General features: G+C 40.4%; 1 protein-coding gene across 1 annotated transcript in view; it reads right to left on the minus strand.

Annotated features, from left to right (window-relative positions):
* Positions 1–313: 313 nt before the first annotated feature.
* The window catches only part of rab2a (RAB2A, member RAS oncogene family), a 28,332-nt gene continuing 14,876 nt past the window's right edge, over positions 314–13,769 (minus strand). Inside the window, exons 5-8 of the mRNA XM_085141230.1 lie at positions 13,230–13,322; positions 11,802–11,913; positions 6,255–6,323; positions 314–1,358 (exon numbers count right to left, since the gene is read on the minus strand). Of these exons, the coding sequence (XP_084997356.1) occupies positions 1,263–1,358; positions 6,255–6,323; positions 11,802–11,913; positions 13,230–13,322 (370 nt within the window). The 3' untranslated portion in view covers positions 314–1,262. The remainder of the gene's footprint in view (positions 1,359–6,254; positions 6,324–11,801; positions 11,914–13,229; positions 13,323–13,769) is intronic.

Genomic DNA, 13,769 nt, shown 5'->3' on the forward strand with positions numbered 1-13,769 from the left:
CTTTGGGTTTAAATGAGAATCGTTTAAAACGCTAAAAAGCTGCTTGAAGGCTCTTTTATTCCATCGCATGGTGTAGAAATAACTAGACCACAACAACATGCCAAGCTTCAGCTCAAAAAAAGCCACAGAAATCTAAAGATCTATATATACACAAAAAAAAGCGCCTGATAAATATAGAAAAATAATAAGAAAAACAACCCCCCCCCCCAAAAAATCCTAAATTACCAATTCATTTTTCCTTTTTTTTTTTTTTTTTAAACTTCATAACTTCATCATGGTAACCACTGCTCTCGACATCCCTTTATCATTTCAACTTTCCTGTTTTTCTTTCTTTTTTTTTACATCTCTCCAAAGAATCCGTGTTCACGCTCAACAGTTTGGTCTTTTATTCTCTCTCCACGTGGTTTAAAACACTGTGTAAGCAGTTTTTAGTGTTCAGTAATACAAATCATCTGCAAATGAACAAAAAGGGCACAAGGACAGAGAGAGAACAAGGACAAAAAGCAGGGAAAAGGAAGGACAAAGAGGACATGATTTGCACATTTTTTTATGGACAAAATACAGAACGACTTGAAGCCTCCCCCACCTCACAGACTGACAGTGGAATACTTGTATCATCCCTATACACACAGGCACAGAATGAAAACCGACTCAGCGTGTTGAAACATGTCCTGCTATCAACACGGTCTTTAAAAACATGTACAGATGTGTGTATAGACAAAACACAGCGCCCGCTTTATTCCATATAACCAGCCAGTTAAGTGTTTCACGTCTACCCTCGGTCATGTCTCCATCTTGACAAAGTCGACTCACCGCAGAGCTTTGCGATCCTGCGGCACTGAATCATCCCAACAACACCCAAAAGAATTCAGAGGAACTGCTGGAATAACACTCCGATAGGTTTGCGTGTTGAATTTTAAATAAAAGCTTAAAGTCTAACCAAAATCTACTGAGGAAAAACTACAAATTAGGTGGGCACATCTGCAGGTGAGGCGGACTCTGTCCTCGTAAACCTGCAGGATGACTGGTTGGGGTGCAGCTCCTAGACCTCATGAAAATGGTTAAGAGACTCGGGGGAGATGAGATGCAGCGAAAAAAATGCAGCAGGAGAGAGACAGAGAGAGACAGAGAGAGAGAGAGAGAGAGAGAGAGGTTAAACTGTTAAGAGAGCCTGGACATTTCTGTAGAAATGCAAGAGGGTCGGAGCAGGCGAGGAGGAGGAAGGGTCGAGGCTGGAGGTTAAGGAGGCGCGTTCTGGGGCTTCAGCAGCAGCCCCCTCCAGCCTGGTGGCCTCCCTGGGTACTGGACAGTGTGGAGTTGGTGGTGGGATGCTGGGGTCCAATCTTAATACCGTTAGCCTGCGTGGACACAAACACAAAGAGACCAAAGGTAAATAAAAAATCTCATCTGAACAAGAACAGAATAAAGCCTCCATGTCACCATTACATGCTTGTGGGAGGCCTCATTATTTCTTTGTACATTTCATACCGACACCTGTCTGTTTAGTTCAAGCTGGTCACTTATTTTCTCTCCGGTCTACATAAAACATATGAGAACCATGACTCTACATCCAATTTAAATACTAGATGGACTATTTTTAGTGTTTTACTCACTACCTCTTCTCACACATAGCACAGACCTGTTCCCATACAAAAGTTGGATTCACTAAAATAATCACAAACTAATTTGCATGCATGAATAATAAGTCATGGTTGTAACTCCACTAATGATTTAGCCAAATATTCAGTGATTCTGATAGTCATCGCTTGGGCAGGCATTGGATTGTAATTTTTGAGAATTGGGAACTCTGCTTGTTCAGCATGTGAAAACACTGTACTGTGTCTCCTTTGTCAAACCATATTAGTGGATTTTAGTCCACAGCTAAATAAAACCCACATAAACTTTCCTACTTCACAGTGGTATCTAGCACCATAGTGTTTGCTGTGTTTATCAGTGAGGCTTCAGAGTGAGAGCAGCAGTGCACAGTGTGGCAGAACAAAGTAAAGACAGCCTCTGTCTTTCTTTGAGTGACCATTTAACTTGTAAATATAGTCAAAATCCGGCCACAGACGTCACCTTTCAGTCGAGCACACAGTAGAGCAGGGCGATATGACCAAAGATATTTATCACGATATACATTTGAAAATTTGCGATAACGATATAACTGACGATATAATTGACACTGGACAAAATACTTTACAACTCCACAACTTTATTAGTGGAGAAAAAACCATCAATGTATTTTCACTTAAACAAGCAGCTGTTTTTTTACGTGCATTAAAGTTATATAAAAATTTAACAGTGCAAATGCAAATTCCTCGCTGTCAGTTTAACCAAAAGGCATTTCCAGTGGAAACTGGCCGACATATCCTCAGCATAACCATGTATAATATCCACAAAACTTAAAAAGAGCTTATACACACACAATACGGTAATATTATGTTAAAGCACAGTACGTATCACTCCGCGAGGCTCCTGCCTACAATAGCCGTAATGCTCCAACAATCCATTAAGCGGTGCGGCTTCGTAGCTTAGCAAAGTCGTACTAAAACATTTGACAGATTTTCGAGCGCCGTGTACATAAAATCGTCTCGAGGTCAGTAAACACAACCAGAATTCATACATAAGGCACACGGGATTATAAGGGGCACTGTCAATTTTCAGAAAAATCAAAGGATTGATTTTAAGTGTGCCGTATTTTCCAAACAACACAGTAATAACGACGGCCGCTAGCATGCTCTACCAAAAATAGTGCTTTGTTGTGTATCTGACGAAAGCTAAACCAGTTCCACACCACTGAAGTTGCAGCATTTTTACAAACCAATTCTGGTTCATCCGTTTCATTCAACAATCCGCTTTCGCCCTTCTCATTCTCCATCACCGCCATGCGAAAAAGCATGGCGGAAAAACGCCATGTGCGTACAAAAACAAAGGCACTGTGCATGCGCGTTTCACCCATATTCTATCGCGATATTTCATTTTCTTATTGTTGCCCAACGTTATACCGGTATTACCGTGAACGGTATGATATGGCCCAGCCCTAGCGCACAGTGCTTTTGTTGCAGCTATAAAAATAAACAGACATGAGTAGAACATAAAGTGCTTCACGAAAGAGGCATTGACAGCGTGAGAGACCACAGCATCAATTCATCTTTGAGTCTTTAAGTGCTCCGAGTAGAAAAGTGCTAAAGCAATTACTAACTGAACCTGGAGTCTGGAGGGGAGGGACGGAAAGCAACAGCTGATGTCCAACAAAGTAAACAGCACAGTTTGGAAGGTAAGAGCAGGTATTTCTATCGGCACTATTAGGAAATATATTTTAAAATAAACAGGGATTTTTGTCCTTTTTTTTTGTTTGCTGTTGTTGTTACCCATTTTATTGACCTATTTGCCATTTCGGAGACATGACAGTGTTGGTCCTGGTACCACTTTACCCAGTTACCTGTGACATCTGTAAGATGTCACGTAAAACAGGGCAGACCAGTTTATATTATTCTTAAAGGTTCATGTTACTGCAACATTCAGGTTACAGCTTTAAATTCCTGTAAGGGAGTTTAAGCAAACACTCCTTCGCAGACTTTTCGATGTCTCTCACTGTGCCCATAGTGGGACCAGGCCCCTATTAAACAACAGGTGTGCTAAAGCTAGGAGAAGGCGGCGTGCGAACATGCAGCTGAGCTCAGTGAGCTATGCAAGCTGGCAACTGTCGGCAGTAACAAAGTTAACCAGAAAACTTTTTTGGGTCTGAATGTAGTCCCGTGGTGAAGCATGTTTAACAGGATAAGGCTTCAAACCAATGCCTTGATGTCCACTTGATTCATCCAACTAATAGCATCATAGCATCATTCACAGTGTAGCTAATGTTACAGAATAGAATAGCCCTTTATTGTCATTGTACATGTACAATCAAACTGTAGGATTACTATTGGTGTCTAGACACAGTTAGATTAACAAAAATCGAATTCGCATCATAGATTTCTTCTCTTTTCGTTTTTTTTAAAACACAAAAACAGTCATATACTGTATAGCTCGATGAAATGGAAAAACAGGCCCAGCTATAACAAAAAATTGCAATCGCAGTATTGGACTAAATAAAGCCACCTCAGAATGACTGTGTTGTAGCTTTCATGGTGAGATTAACACTGAACCGTGCCTGTGGGAGCTCCTATTAGATCTCATCACAGAGGAAGCAACAGGTGCTGCTGCGTAGCACAAAAGAAAAGGAAACACCAGCAGCACTCAAGGACGCTGGGGGAAAAAAAGAAAAGCACTTGTAGAAGAAAAGAAACGAGGAAAAAGAGAGGCAGGTGGGTGGTAGGGAGACACTTTCATCTCTCCCTCCCTCTCTCTGCACTGTAGTGCTCACTTTCCCTCTGTGTTTCATCATGTCTCTCTCTGTGTGGCTGTAGCACAGTCTCAGCCTCACTCGCTCTCTGCCTCTGTATATATTTATCTCCTCCTCTCACTGTAACCCCCCCTCCTACATTCAGTAGCAGTAGTGCCTCTGGCAAACCCTGTATGCCTTTAAATCACATTTATTGAGCTAAGGCCATGTGTGTGTGAGAGTGAGTGTGTGTTTTCTCATAGTGACTGCCAACATTTCTGGTGGGGCTTCCCTCGCTCTCCCTTGCAGCCAGTCAGCTGATGTGGTTTGGCCGGCCGGCCTGCCTTCGCTCCGTCTTACTGTTACTAATAACAAAAACACTCTGTGGCTGGCTTCCTCCAGCTCTGTCTGCCCACTGCCTGTACTTGAGGGCTGGCGAGCCTGACAGGCACCAAACTCTGGCACTCTGCATATGTGTGTGTGTTTGAGAGCCATTACACAACTTACATCATGTGACTACAGGAAACACATTTATGTGCTTTACAATTTGGAGATAACCATCTGGACTGGAGAGCCAACTCGGTGCACGTCCACAGTGAACTTGATATTAGCCTCTCGATGGAGATTCACCTTCAGAGATTCATCATGGGGTTGCATTATTATCACAGCCAATCAGAGCATTGTAGGCAGTATTATCAACTGTGGATGTTACAAAAGCTTGTGTCATGTTTAAGTTTATAACTAAATATGTTTAATAATGTGGAAAAAGATCTTGAACCTACAGTGATATTTGTGTTAACAGGTCCTGACTTTAACCACAATGAGTAACTATAACTTGCATTTTTCTGTAAAATTGAGGGATTTCTTTTATCAAGAAAAAAATATTATGTAATTATTTAGTCTGTATATGCTGTCAGAGCTCGTAGATAGAAAACGTGAATCAGCTAAAATCGGTATCGGCAGAAGACACAAATCCCCTTTGGGGTTGTGTCAGGAAGGGCATCTGGTGTAAAACTCTGCCAAATCAAACATCCGGAGCTACCCGCTGTGGTGACCCCTTGTGACAAGGGAGCTTATACTTGGGGGAGAACAAGAAGGAAAAACCCCCACAAAAAAACAAAAACCAAAACAGAAATTGGCCAAGAAAATTGCAGTCAGTGCATTTCTATTACAGTTAGCCATTTTTTATTATTTATTGTAATTGTTTATTTCATTTCAATTTGAATCTGTATACATCCTTCTCCTTTTAAACTCACCATTCAGTGCTGTCACAGTCTATTCCGTATGTTTTTCCATACTTGGAATGTTAATCCTTTTTCCTACACTGGGAAAGCACTTTGAGTTCACTCCTGTCACGCTGTATAAATAACAGTGCTCTGAATTTTAATGAATGGATTCCGAGTGTTTGGATTTTGCACTCTTTATGTGAAATTAGCCTTTCTTACACTTAGTCTTTCACTAAGATGATGATATGAATCTCAATGTCTGGTTCACAAACTTTCTATTTGGCTGGATGGGCAGCTTCCAGTCTGACTGGCTGGCTGAGTGTTTGTTTTCTTGCCCAATGACTGAGACCTTGTGGGATGTGAGGAATTTATGAGCTGGCAAGATGCCGAGAGAGAGACAGAGAGAGTGAGACAGGGAGACTGAGACAGGGAGAGAGCGCAAACTAAGAAGTGAAGAGAGTGTGTGTGGAAAATAGAGCAGAGGAGAGGAGGAACACTGGGAGTTTTGCTTGGCTGCAGTCAAAGGAAGCTGAGTGGAGGGCTTTTTTCCCCTTCTTTTTGAAAGAGAGGGAGCATGGCAAACCACACACACTGCTGCAAAACCACACTGAGGAAGAAGAGGGGAAGGAAAGAGAAGAACAAAGAAGAGAGAAGAAGGCTCAGGGAGGAAAAAAAAACAACACAGGAGGAACACAGTATCTCACCTCATTGTTGATATCAAACACTCCCTCCTGGATCTTCTCATAGATCTCCTTGGCTGTGTTGATGAAAGCCTGCCGTAGAGACAGGAAGTGAAACAGACAGAGAGGACAGGAAGGTTAAAACCATCTTTTTATGCTGACTCCTATAAATGAGCCTCGTGTCATTAGGAATGCAAAGCAAATTCAAGTTTCAGTAACATAACCAGGCTCTGACTTTCAGCCATTTACTGTTCAGCTGCAGCCCGAGCTTCCCGTCACAGCTCAAAAACACCTCACAGAACTTTGAAACTTGACATCAGTGAACTTACCACTCCCAGTTTTATGCCCTCTCTCACATCAGTGGCACAAAGCATGAACCGATCTGTTAAATATTCCATATAGGTGTGTCAAGTGCAAGTAACAAAGTCAGACGATCTATATTTAAGTGTTGGCTGCTGAACACAAATAAATTCACAAGTTTATGTGAGTCGAAAAACACACAAATGATAACCAAAAACGGTCCCCAAAATATCTGTGTTCGATGGTGCAGTCTCGACATGATAAAGGCATAAAATGTCTGCGCAGCTGTGCTTACTCTGGAAAAAATGCTAACTGCTAGGCTAGGTCAGACATACCTTGACTTCAGCTATTTAAAGCACAAGCAAATCCTTTCAAACCTTTAAGTTACTTATTGGACAACAAACACACTAACACCAATGAATCCACAAGCAGCTAATATCAGTCTTAAGTAAATGCATTTCATAAAGTGTTGTATGATTAGTCATGCTTCTAAAATAATGTTAAGTATTTGCATGCTAAGTTAACCCTAAAATTAGTAAAGAAAAAAAAAGTCAACCTAAAGAAAGATTTTTTTAAAAAAAGGTGACATCATGCTGCATGCGACATAAAAGCTGCATGTAGAAAATGACAATCTAATAAAATAAACCCTCAGAAAAACTTTAACTTAAAAGTTTAAAAGGCTTCTTCTGCAAACTATGTTTCTAACATGTAAGCACACAATTGTATAACTCTGCAGCCTCTTTAACAGCTCAATAGAAGGCATGTAGGTCCATCTTTTATATTCAGTCTATGCTTCTCACATGTAAATTCAGTGGGAGTTATGTCTGGTGTTTTTGTGTTTTGATTCTTTAGAACAAATTAGCTCAAACATGTTAAAGATATCTCATATTTGACTTCAGAGCTACACATTTATCATAACTTGCAATTTACCAAATTATATAGACAGAAAGAAAGAAGAGTAAAATTGGGGCTTTTGGCACCCCTGAGCTCTTTGGAAGATGTTCTCAAAATTGTGTTTTGTTAAGGCTTAAAGAGCTTATGATGTACACTACTACTGAGAAGTATGATTGTTCTGCAAATACTATCCAAGCCCTTCAAGCCAGCTTTGAGAAGTTAAGGCGATATGGCGTAAGACCTTGTTAGAAGATGCAGTTGCCCTTTTGAGCAGATCAGCAAAAGAGATCTGAGCAGAACACACAAGCAGACAATACAAAGTTTGTCACACACACACACGCACACACACTTACTTTGGGCTTACTAAGAGCACAGCAAGGATCAAAGATGATTGAATAAAGTAGAATTAATCTCCCTGAGTGACCGGCCTATGACTACGGTATCGATGCATTCGTCTCCAGGGGGAGTCTTTCTGTCTCAAGGGTCCGAGCTCAAGAGCAGCTGGGATAACTAGAAATGCGACACCAGCTCAGATGTCATAACCTTCACTCTATGTAGGAATGATCTAACAATGCTGACTCATATAAGCAATGGCAGTCAAAACTAAGCCTCATCAGAAAAAAAGGAATGTTCAAGAACTGAAAATATGTCCTGAACTTCTATCTGACACCCTGTCGGAAATAGACCGAGCCCAAGGGTGCACTCTAGTGTACTCTGTCCTCCTCATGCTGTCCTCTTTCCCTTTTTCAACTCATCACTGCACCCTCTGTACCACCAAATGTACTTAGAGTTTCTTTTTTTGAGTTAAACTAATGGACCTGAAGATATGTGTAGAAAGTGAAAACAAGAGGGAGAAAACTGAGGTGACTACAGAAGATTTATAGATGGTGATAGGGCAAAGAATAGAGAGTGAAAAACCATTACATGGCTGATAAAAAAAACATAAAATAAAGTAAACAAGCAATTAAGCAGTGGGCAAAAAACAAAACAAAACAAAAAAAACAGCAGAAGTGAAGAAATATAAGAAGAAAGACTGGTGAACAAGAATAGAAGCGAGCAGAGGTTAAGGATAGGATCTTAGTGAAGGAAGGGTGGGCAGAAGAGATGATGAAAAGGTGCTTACAGCAATTTCTCTCCATCTATCTGTAAGGACCATCCTATCAGCCTCAATGTCCACCCACAGACCCTGACGACAAACCCAGCATGCTGATTGGCTGCTGAATGTCGCTGTGAGGGGAGGCGGGGTGGAGGTTATGAATATGTATGAACTATAACCGGTTGATATACTGCTCGAGAGAGGAGGGGAGGCGATGGGTTGAAGAGCAGGAGAGGAGGGAATTGGGGGAGGATAAAATGAATAAAAAAGGGCAGGAAGACACGTTGGAGGAGGGGGGAGGGAGAAAGGAATGGTGGAGCAGGATGGGGGGAGGTAAAGGAGGAGAGCTAAAGAGCAAATGATGGACGTCAAGGGATGAGGAGGGATGGAGCGAGGAGAGATGAAGGGAAGGGTGGAGAGGAGTGGTATCAGGAGAATTCAGAGGACACTAATGAGACAAATTAATCATACCACACACGCGCGCATGCACGCACACGCACACGCACACCTCCCCCTTATCTTAACCCATGAGAGGACTCAACTCATCAGTGGTGTTGGTGTATGTGTTTGCATGATATAGGCCAGGCGTAAGACGGTATGAAGGAGAGATTGGGGGAAAATAAAAGCAAAACAAGACACGCACCCAAAAAACCCCAAAACCAAATCACCACTGACACCCACCCACACACGAACATACAGTGCCGTGCTCCTAGCTTGCATGCTGCACTGTGTAGGATAGGATTTATGTGATTGGATAAGTGAGAGAGGGGTCCCAGAAGACGACGCCATGCATTCATTACACACAACATCACCAGGGGTGTGTCTCTCTCAGGGGTGGAGAAGGATGCTCAGAGTGCCAACTGGGGTTTGTGATACTACTGTGAGCCTGGTAAGGTTATACACCACCATTGTGATCCTTGACACTGCTGGTTAATCAGGAGGTTTGAGTCTGATGTGGAATTTAGTCAAATGTTAAATCTGTGACACAGAACATTATAACAAGAAAAAAAAATGTGTGTTGACTTTTACTACTGATCCAAAATGTGCACTGACTCGTTTATCATGGAACATGTAAAAACAAATACATGTGTTGTTGGGATAGACAGTATATGAAAGATGGATGTCACCCAATGGATTGTAAAGTACAGGTTTGAAGCCTCAACTGAGCGTCTTCTTCACAGAGAGTGGAAAATCATTTACATGGTGTTTTTTGGTGTTCTGAAGCCAGATGTGACGAGCCAGGGCTGAGTCTAACTGAGAAACCACGCTATTTGGGTAACAAGTTTTCAATCACAACGATAACATCCTGGACAATCTTCTCTTGTCTAACTCTTAAAATACTTCACACTTACACCATGGGCTTGGATGACTGAGATTATGAAGGAAAGGGTTTGTGAAGGTCAGAGCAGAGGGTTGTTTTCTGACAGACGTCTATAAAACCACAAGTCTTATTGGAACAACAGTTATTGCTGGTCATTAAAAAAAAAAAGTTATGTAGTGTTTAAGGGCAGTAAACAAGTCGCCACATCCAGGCTGGTAAATTAAGCTATCGTGGAACTGCCGAAAACTTTTTATATGCAGTTCCAGTTTTCTATTTTATAAACAATCTTGCAATCGCTAAAAAGTATCTTACCTGTTTTTTAAGCTTTAAAGTTAGAGTTGTGGCAACACAGCCACCTGATTGTGGTCTATTAGTCATGACCTCTGGTGGAGAATTTTATGGAATTATCAGACAAATCCTCAGGCCTGCCGCTTGAGACATTCAAACATCTTGTACTCCAGTTTCTGTACATTTTATCGATCAGGTTTCTGTGTCTACATGTTGCATCCATACAGTTTTTGTATGCAGTTCTCTAACCAAGATTGCCATTGTTAGCTGATAACTTTGCATTTGGCCCTACTGTCAAAATATGGTCTTTTCTGGCTCCAGACGATGAATTACATTACAAATGTTGAGGCTTTTCAGGCCAGAAACCAACTGACGAGGAAGACTGAAGACTGTGAGTTTGCAAGTTAGACACAAAGTTGATTTTGTGTTACTGTGTTTCTGAGCCCCAATAAAACTTTTTACAGGTAATTTGTTAAAGCTAATGCACTGAATGGCAAATACAGGAATATTAGGGGCGTGTAAGAAAATGAAGGGGTACCGTTATATTTTTAGACATATTTGCACATCTTTTAAAAATAACAAGCATTTAAAATTCAGTTTGTGTAAGAATGAAAAAACTGACTTAACTAGAAGATTTATGTTAGAAACTTACAATGTACTTTGGACCTATAAAAGGACAAAGATGAATTGTGCTTGATTAATGTGTTCCACAAACAGCAGGAAGTCTATGAATTCTTTATAGGCTTCTTTAGAGGTTGGGTTTTCAGCATTTATCTGACCTGAATAGTGATTTTGAATACAAATTAAACCTGAATGAAAATTTGTTTTGTCTGTATGTTTGCTTCAGAAACACAGCTTATACTTTACTAATTCAATGGACAAAATATTTTTCCATCCATATTGTTACTTTGGGGATTTTATATATCTGAGAAAGGAATATATGATTATGCATGAAAGTTCCCAACCTGGGCTGAATGCATAGACTGTATATACATGATGGCTGTAGCGATTCGTTGCAATCCTGTAGCTAGTCCTGTTGCGGTGCTGCAATGTGAGTGTTTTGGCAGTTAAAGTCTTGGTGTCTGGACACTGAGCAAAGGGTGGGTTCTGACTCAGAAATTGAGGGACACAGCACACCCAAGAATCAGTAACAAGGTAGGTCCACACTAAATCATATCCTTCCTCTCCCTTTTAACTAAATGTGATACAAAACAACAAGTATGGTGTACACAAAAAGACCAGAATCTAGACCAGATCGAGGAAGCTGGGGGCCATTTTTTAAAAATATATTTCTATAAAACTAAACTCCTTAAAAAAAAGAAAAAAGAAAAGAAAAAGTAAAGAAAGAACTCTCCCCCTGCTGGCCATTAAAAAGAAAGCAAGTTAAAGACCCTCCATGTTGGCCTCACCAGCAAGTTATGCTGATTTTTTATATACAGTCCATGTGTTTCGTCTATGAGCCTATGGCAGCGCTTATGTGATAACATACTCACAATAAGCAGATGTTTAGCAGGGCTATCACCATCTTCAGATGAACCACCATCACAACCAGCTGACTGTGATTATAAAGACTTCCTAAAATATATTCAAATATAATGCTGACCTCCGAGGCAAATTCCTAATTCAGATAAATAGGTGGTGAAAGCTGGTAGGGTTGCGTGTATGGCATTACCTCCTCTACATTAGAGGCAGTCTTAGCTGAGGTCTCCATGAATATGAGTCCATGTTCTCTGGCAAATGCTTCACCTTCCTCTTTCTTCACCTCTCTCCTTGACTCCAGGTCACTAAAACAATAGATACAATCAATTATAAAATGATGTAACAAGCCATGAATTACAAACTAAATTGCTAGGCAGTTCAGTGTTGGTCACGTGTATCCTTATTTGCTACAGGATTACTGATTTTACAAAAGCAATTTTGGTAGAAATTGCAAAAGATCACTTTAAACTATGTTTTTTAAAAATGAAGCACCCTTGTAGCCAAACTCATTACAAGTATAGCGCGTAACTGAATTTTCTCTGGGTCCATTCTTGTGAGGGGCTTGTATTTTGTGTACTTCTGGTAACTACTCATTTAAGAAAAATGATGAGAAATATAAATTAAACAAAAACAAATTAAACATTTTATGCTCTCTTTGTAAATCCCAAGAAATCTGTACCATCTGTACCTACATTACCCAAGGATGTTATTTGGCTTGTCTGTTCACTAGTGGGATTATTTAGAACGTCATGGATGGATTTACACAAACATTTTACCAGACACTGGGATTGGCCCAACAACTCAGAAGTGATTAGATTTTGGAGTTGATCTGGATAAAGATCCAAGACATTTTGGAAGGATTTTTTAAACACAAGGCAAAACCGGACATATAACATATATCAAATTAATATTTTCTTGTTTGAAAACTTATCCTTAAGCTCATTGAGGTGACTGATGTTGTGGTTTGGGACTATATAAATAAAATTGAATTGAATTGCTACTTCATGATATCATGAAGCTACTTTAAGGTCTTGACTGGGAAATGTCTAGCAGCAGAGAGTAAGAGAGTAATGCCTTCTGCTTTTAGGTGGCTAACTTACTGCTAGCTTAGTATAGATTGCCGTTTTCTAAATTTAACAATTCCACCTCAGATCACACAAAGTAAATGTCTTTTTAAACGACAGAGTTAATGCCAATGTGTCTGTAATTGTATCAAAAGCTACATATCATCTTACAGAATATGAGTGAGCAAGCAGTTTGTTCAATACCAGCTGAAGAGAACTGTGGAAAGAAACTTCCTCATGTAAGATGTAAATATTAAAGCACATTTAGCAATGGACGTCACTTGTTGTGACAAGTTTCTTACACGGTGGTGTGTTATGTAAGCTTGAGCACAGAGTGTGTCTGGGGGAGAAAAGCAGAAGTGACTGAATTACACACTTAGTGACACAGTAAAATTATGACCAGACTCAGCCATAAAAAACAAAGTCAGACAAGTCATCGTTGCACAGCAACATGTTGTAAAACACACTATTAATGGTACAGCGTTATGTAGGGCAGTGGGCAGCCATCACTGTAGAAGGGGGGAGGGGGGAAAACTAACAAACAAAAAACATGTTACCTCTTGTTGCCAATGAGCATGATGACCATATTGGAGTTGGAATGTTGGCGGGCATCCTCTAACCAGGTCGTCAAGTGGTTGAAAGTGTCCCTTCTGTTCAAACAAGCACAGATTGATGGTTTCACTATGACTGCATTGAGATCAAACTGAAAGCATGCCAGATAAAGCAGCTGTTGTCACGCAGACGCATAAACATAACTGATTTTACAGATCTGCCGTTTCCTTTTAAATTGGTGACTGATGTGTGTGCCACTTCCTCTTGCGATTACGCCAACTATTTAAACAGAAAACTCCCTCATCCTGAAAAATATACATCTACCTCTGTAACTCCTTTATGCACATTATTCGCAATAATTATTGCTTCAGTTTAATTTCTTACAGGTGACAAATGTGATGGGAATACATCTCCAGACAGTTTTCAACTCTTCATATACCTGAGCACTAACGGGTGAATTGTCATTTACTAGGATTGCTGCTTTTATTAGAGTATCTACAGCAAACACATGAAAGGAAACAAGAGACGAAAGAGAGACAGATCAT

Source organism: Neolamprologus multifasciatus, chromosome 18 (genome assembly GCF_963576455.1).
Source record: "Neolamprologus multifasciatus chromosome 18, fNeoMul1.2, whole genome shotgun sequence".
NCBI classification, from domain to species: domain Eukaryota; kingdom Metazoa; phylum Chordata; class Actinopteri; order Cichliformes; family Cichlidae; genus Neolamprologus; species Neolamprologus multifasciatus.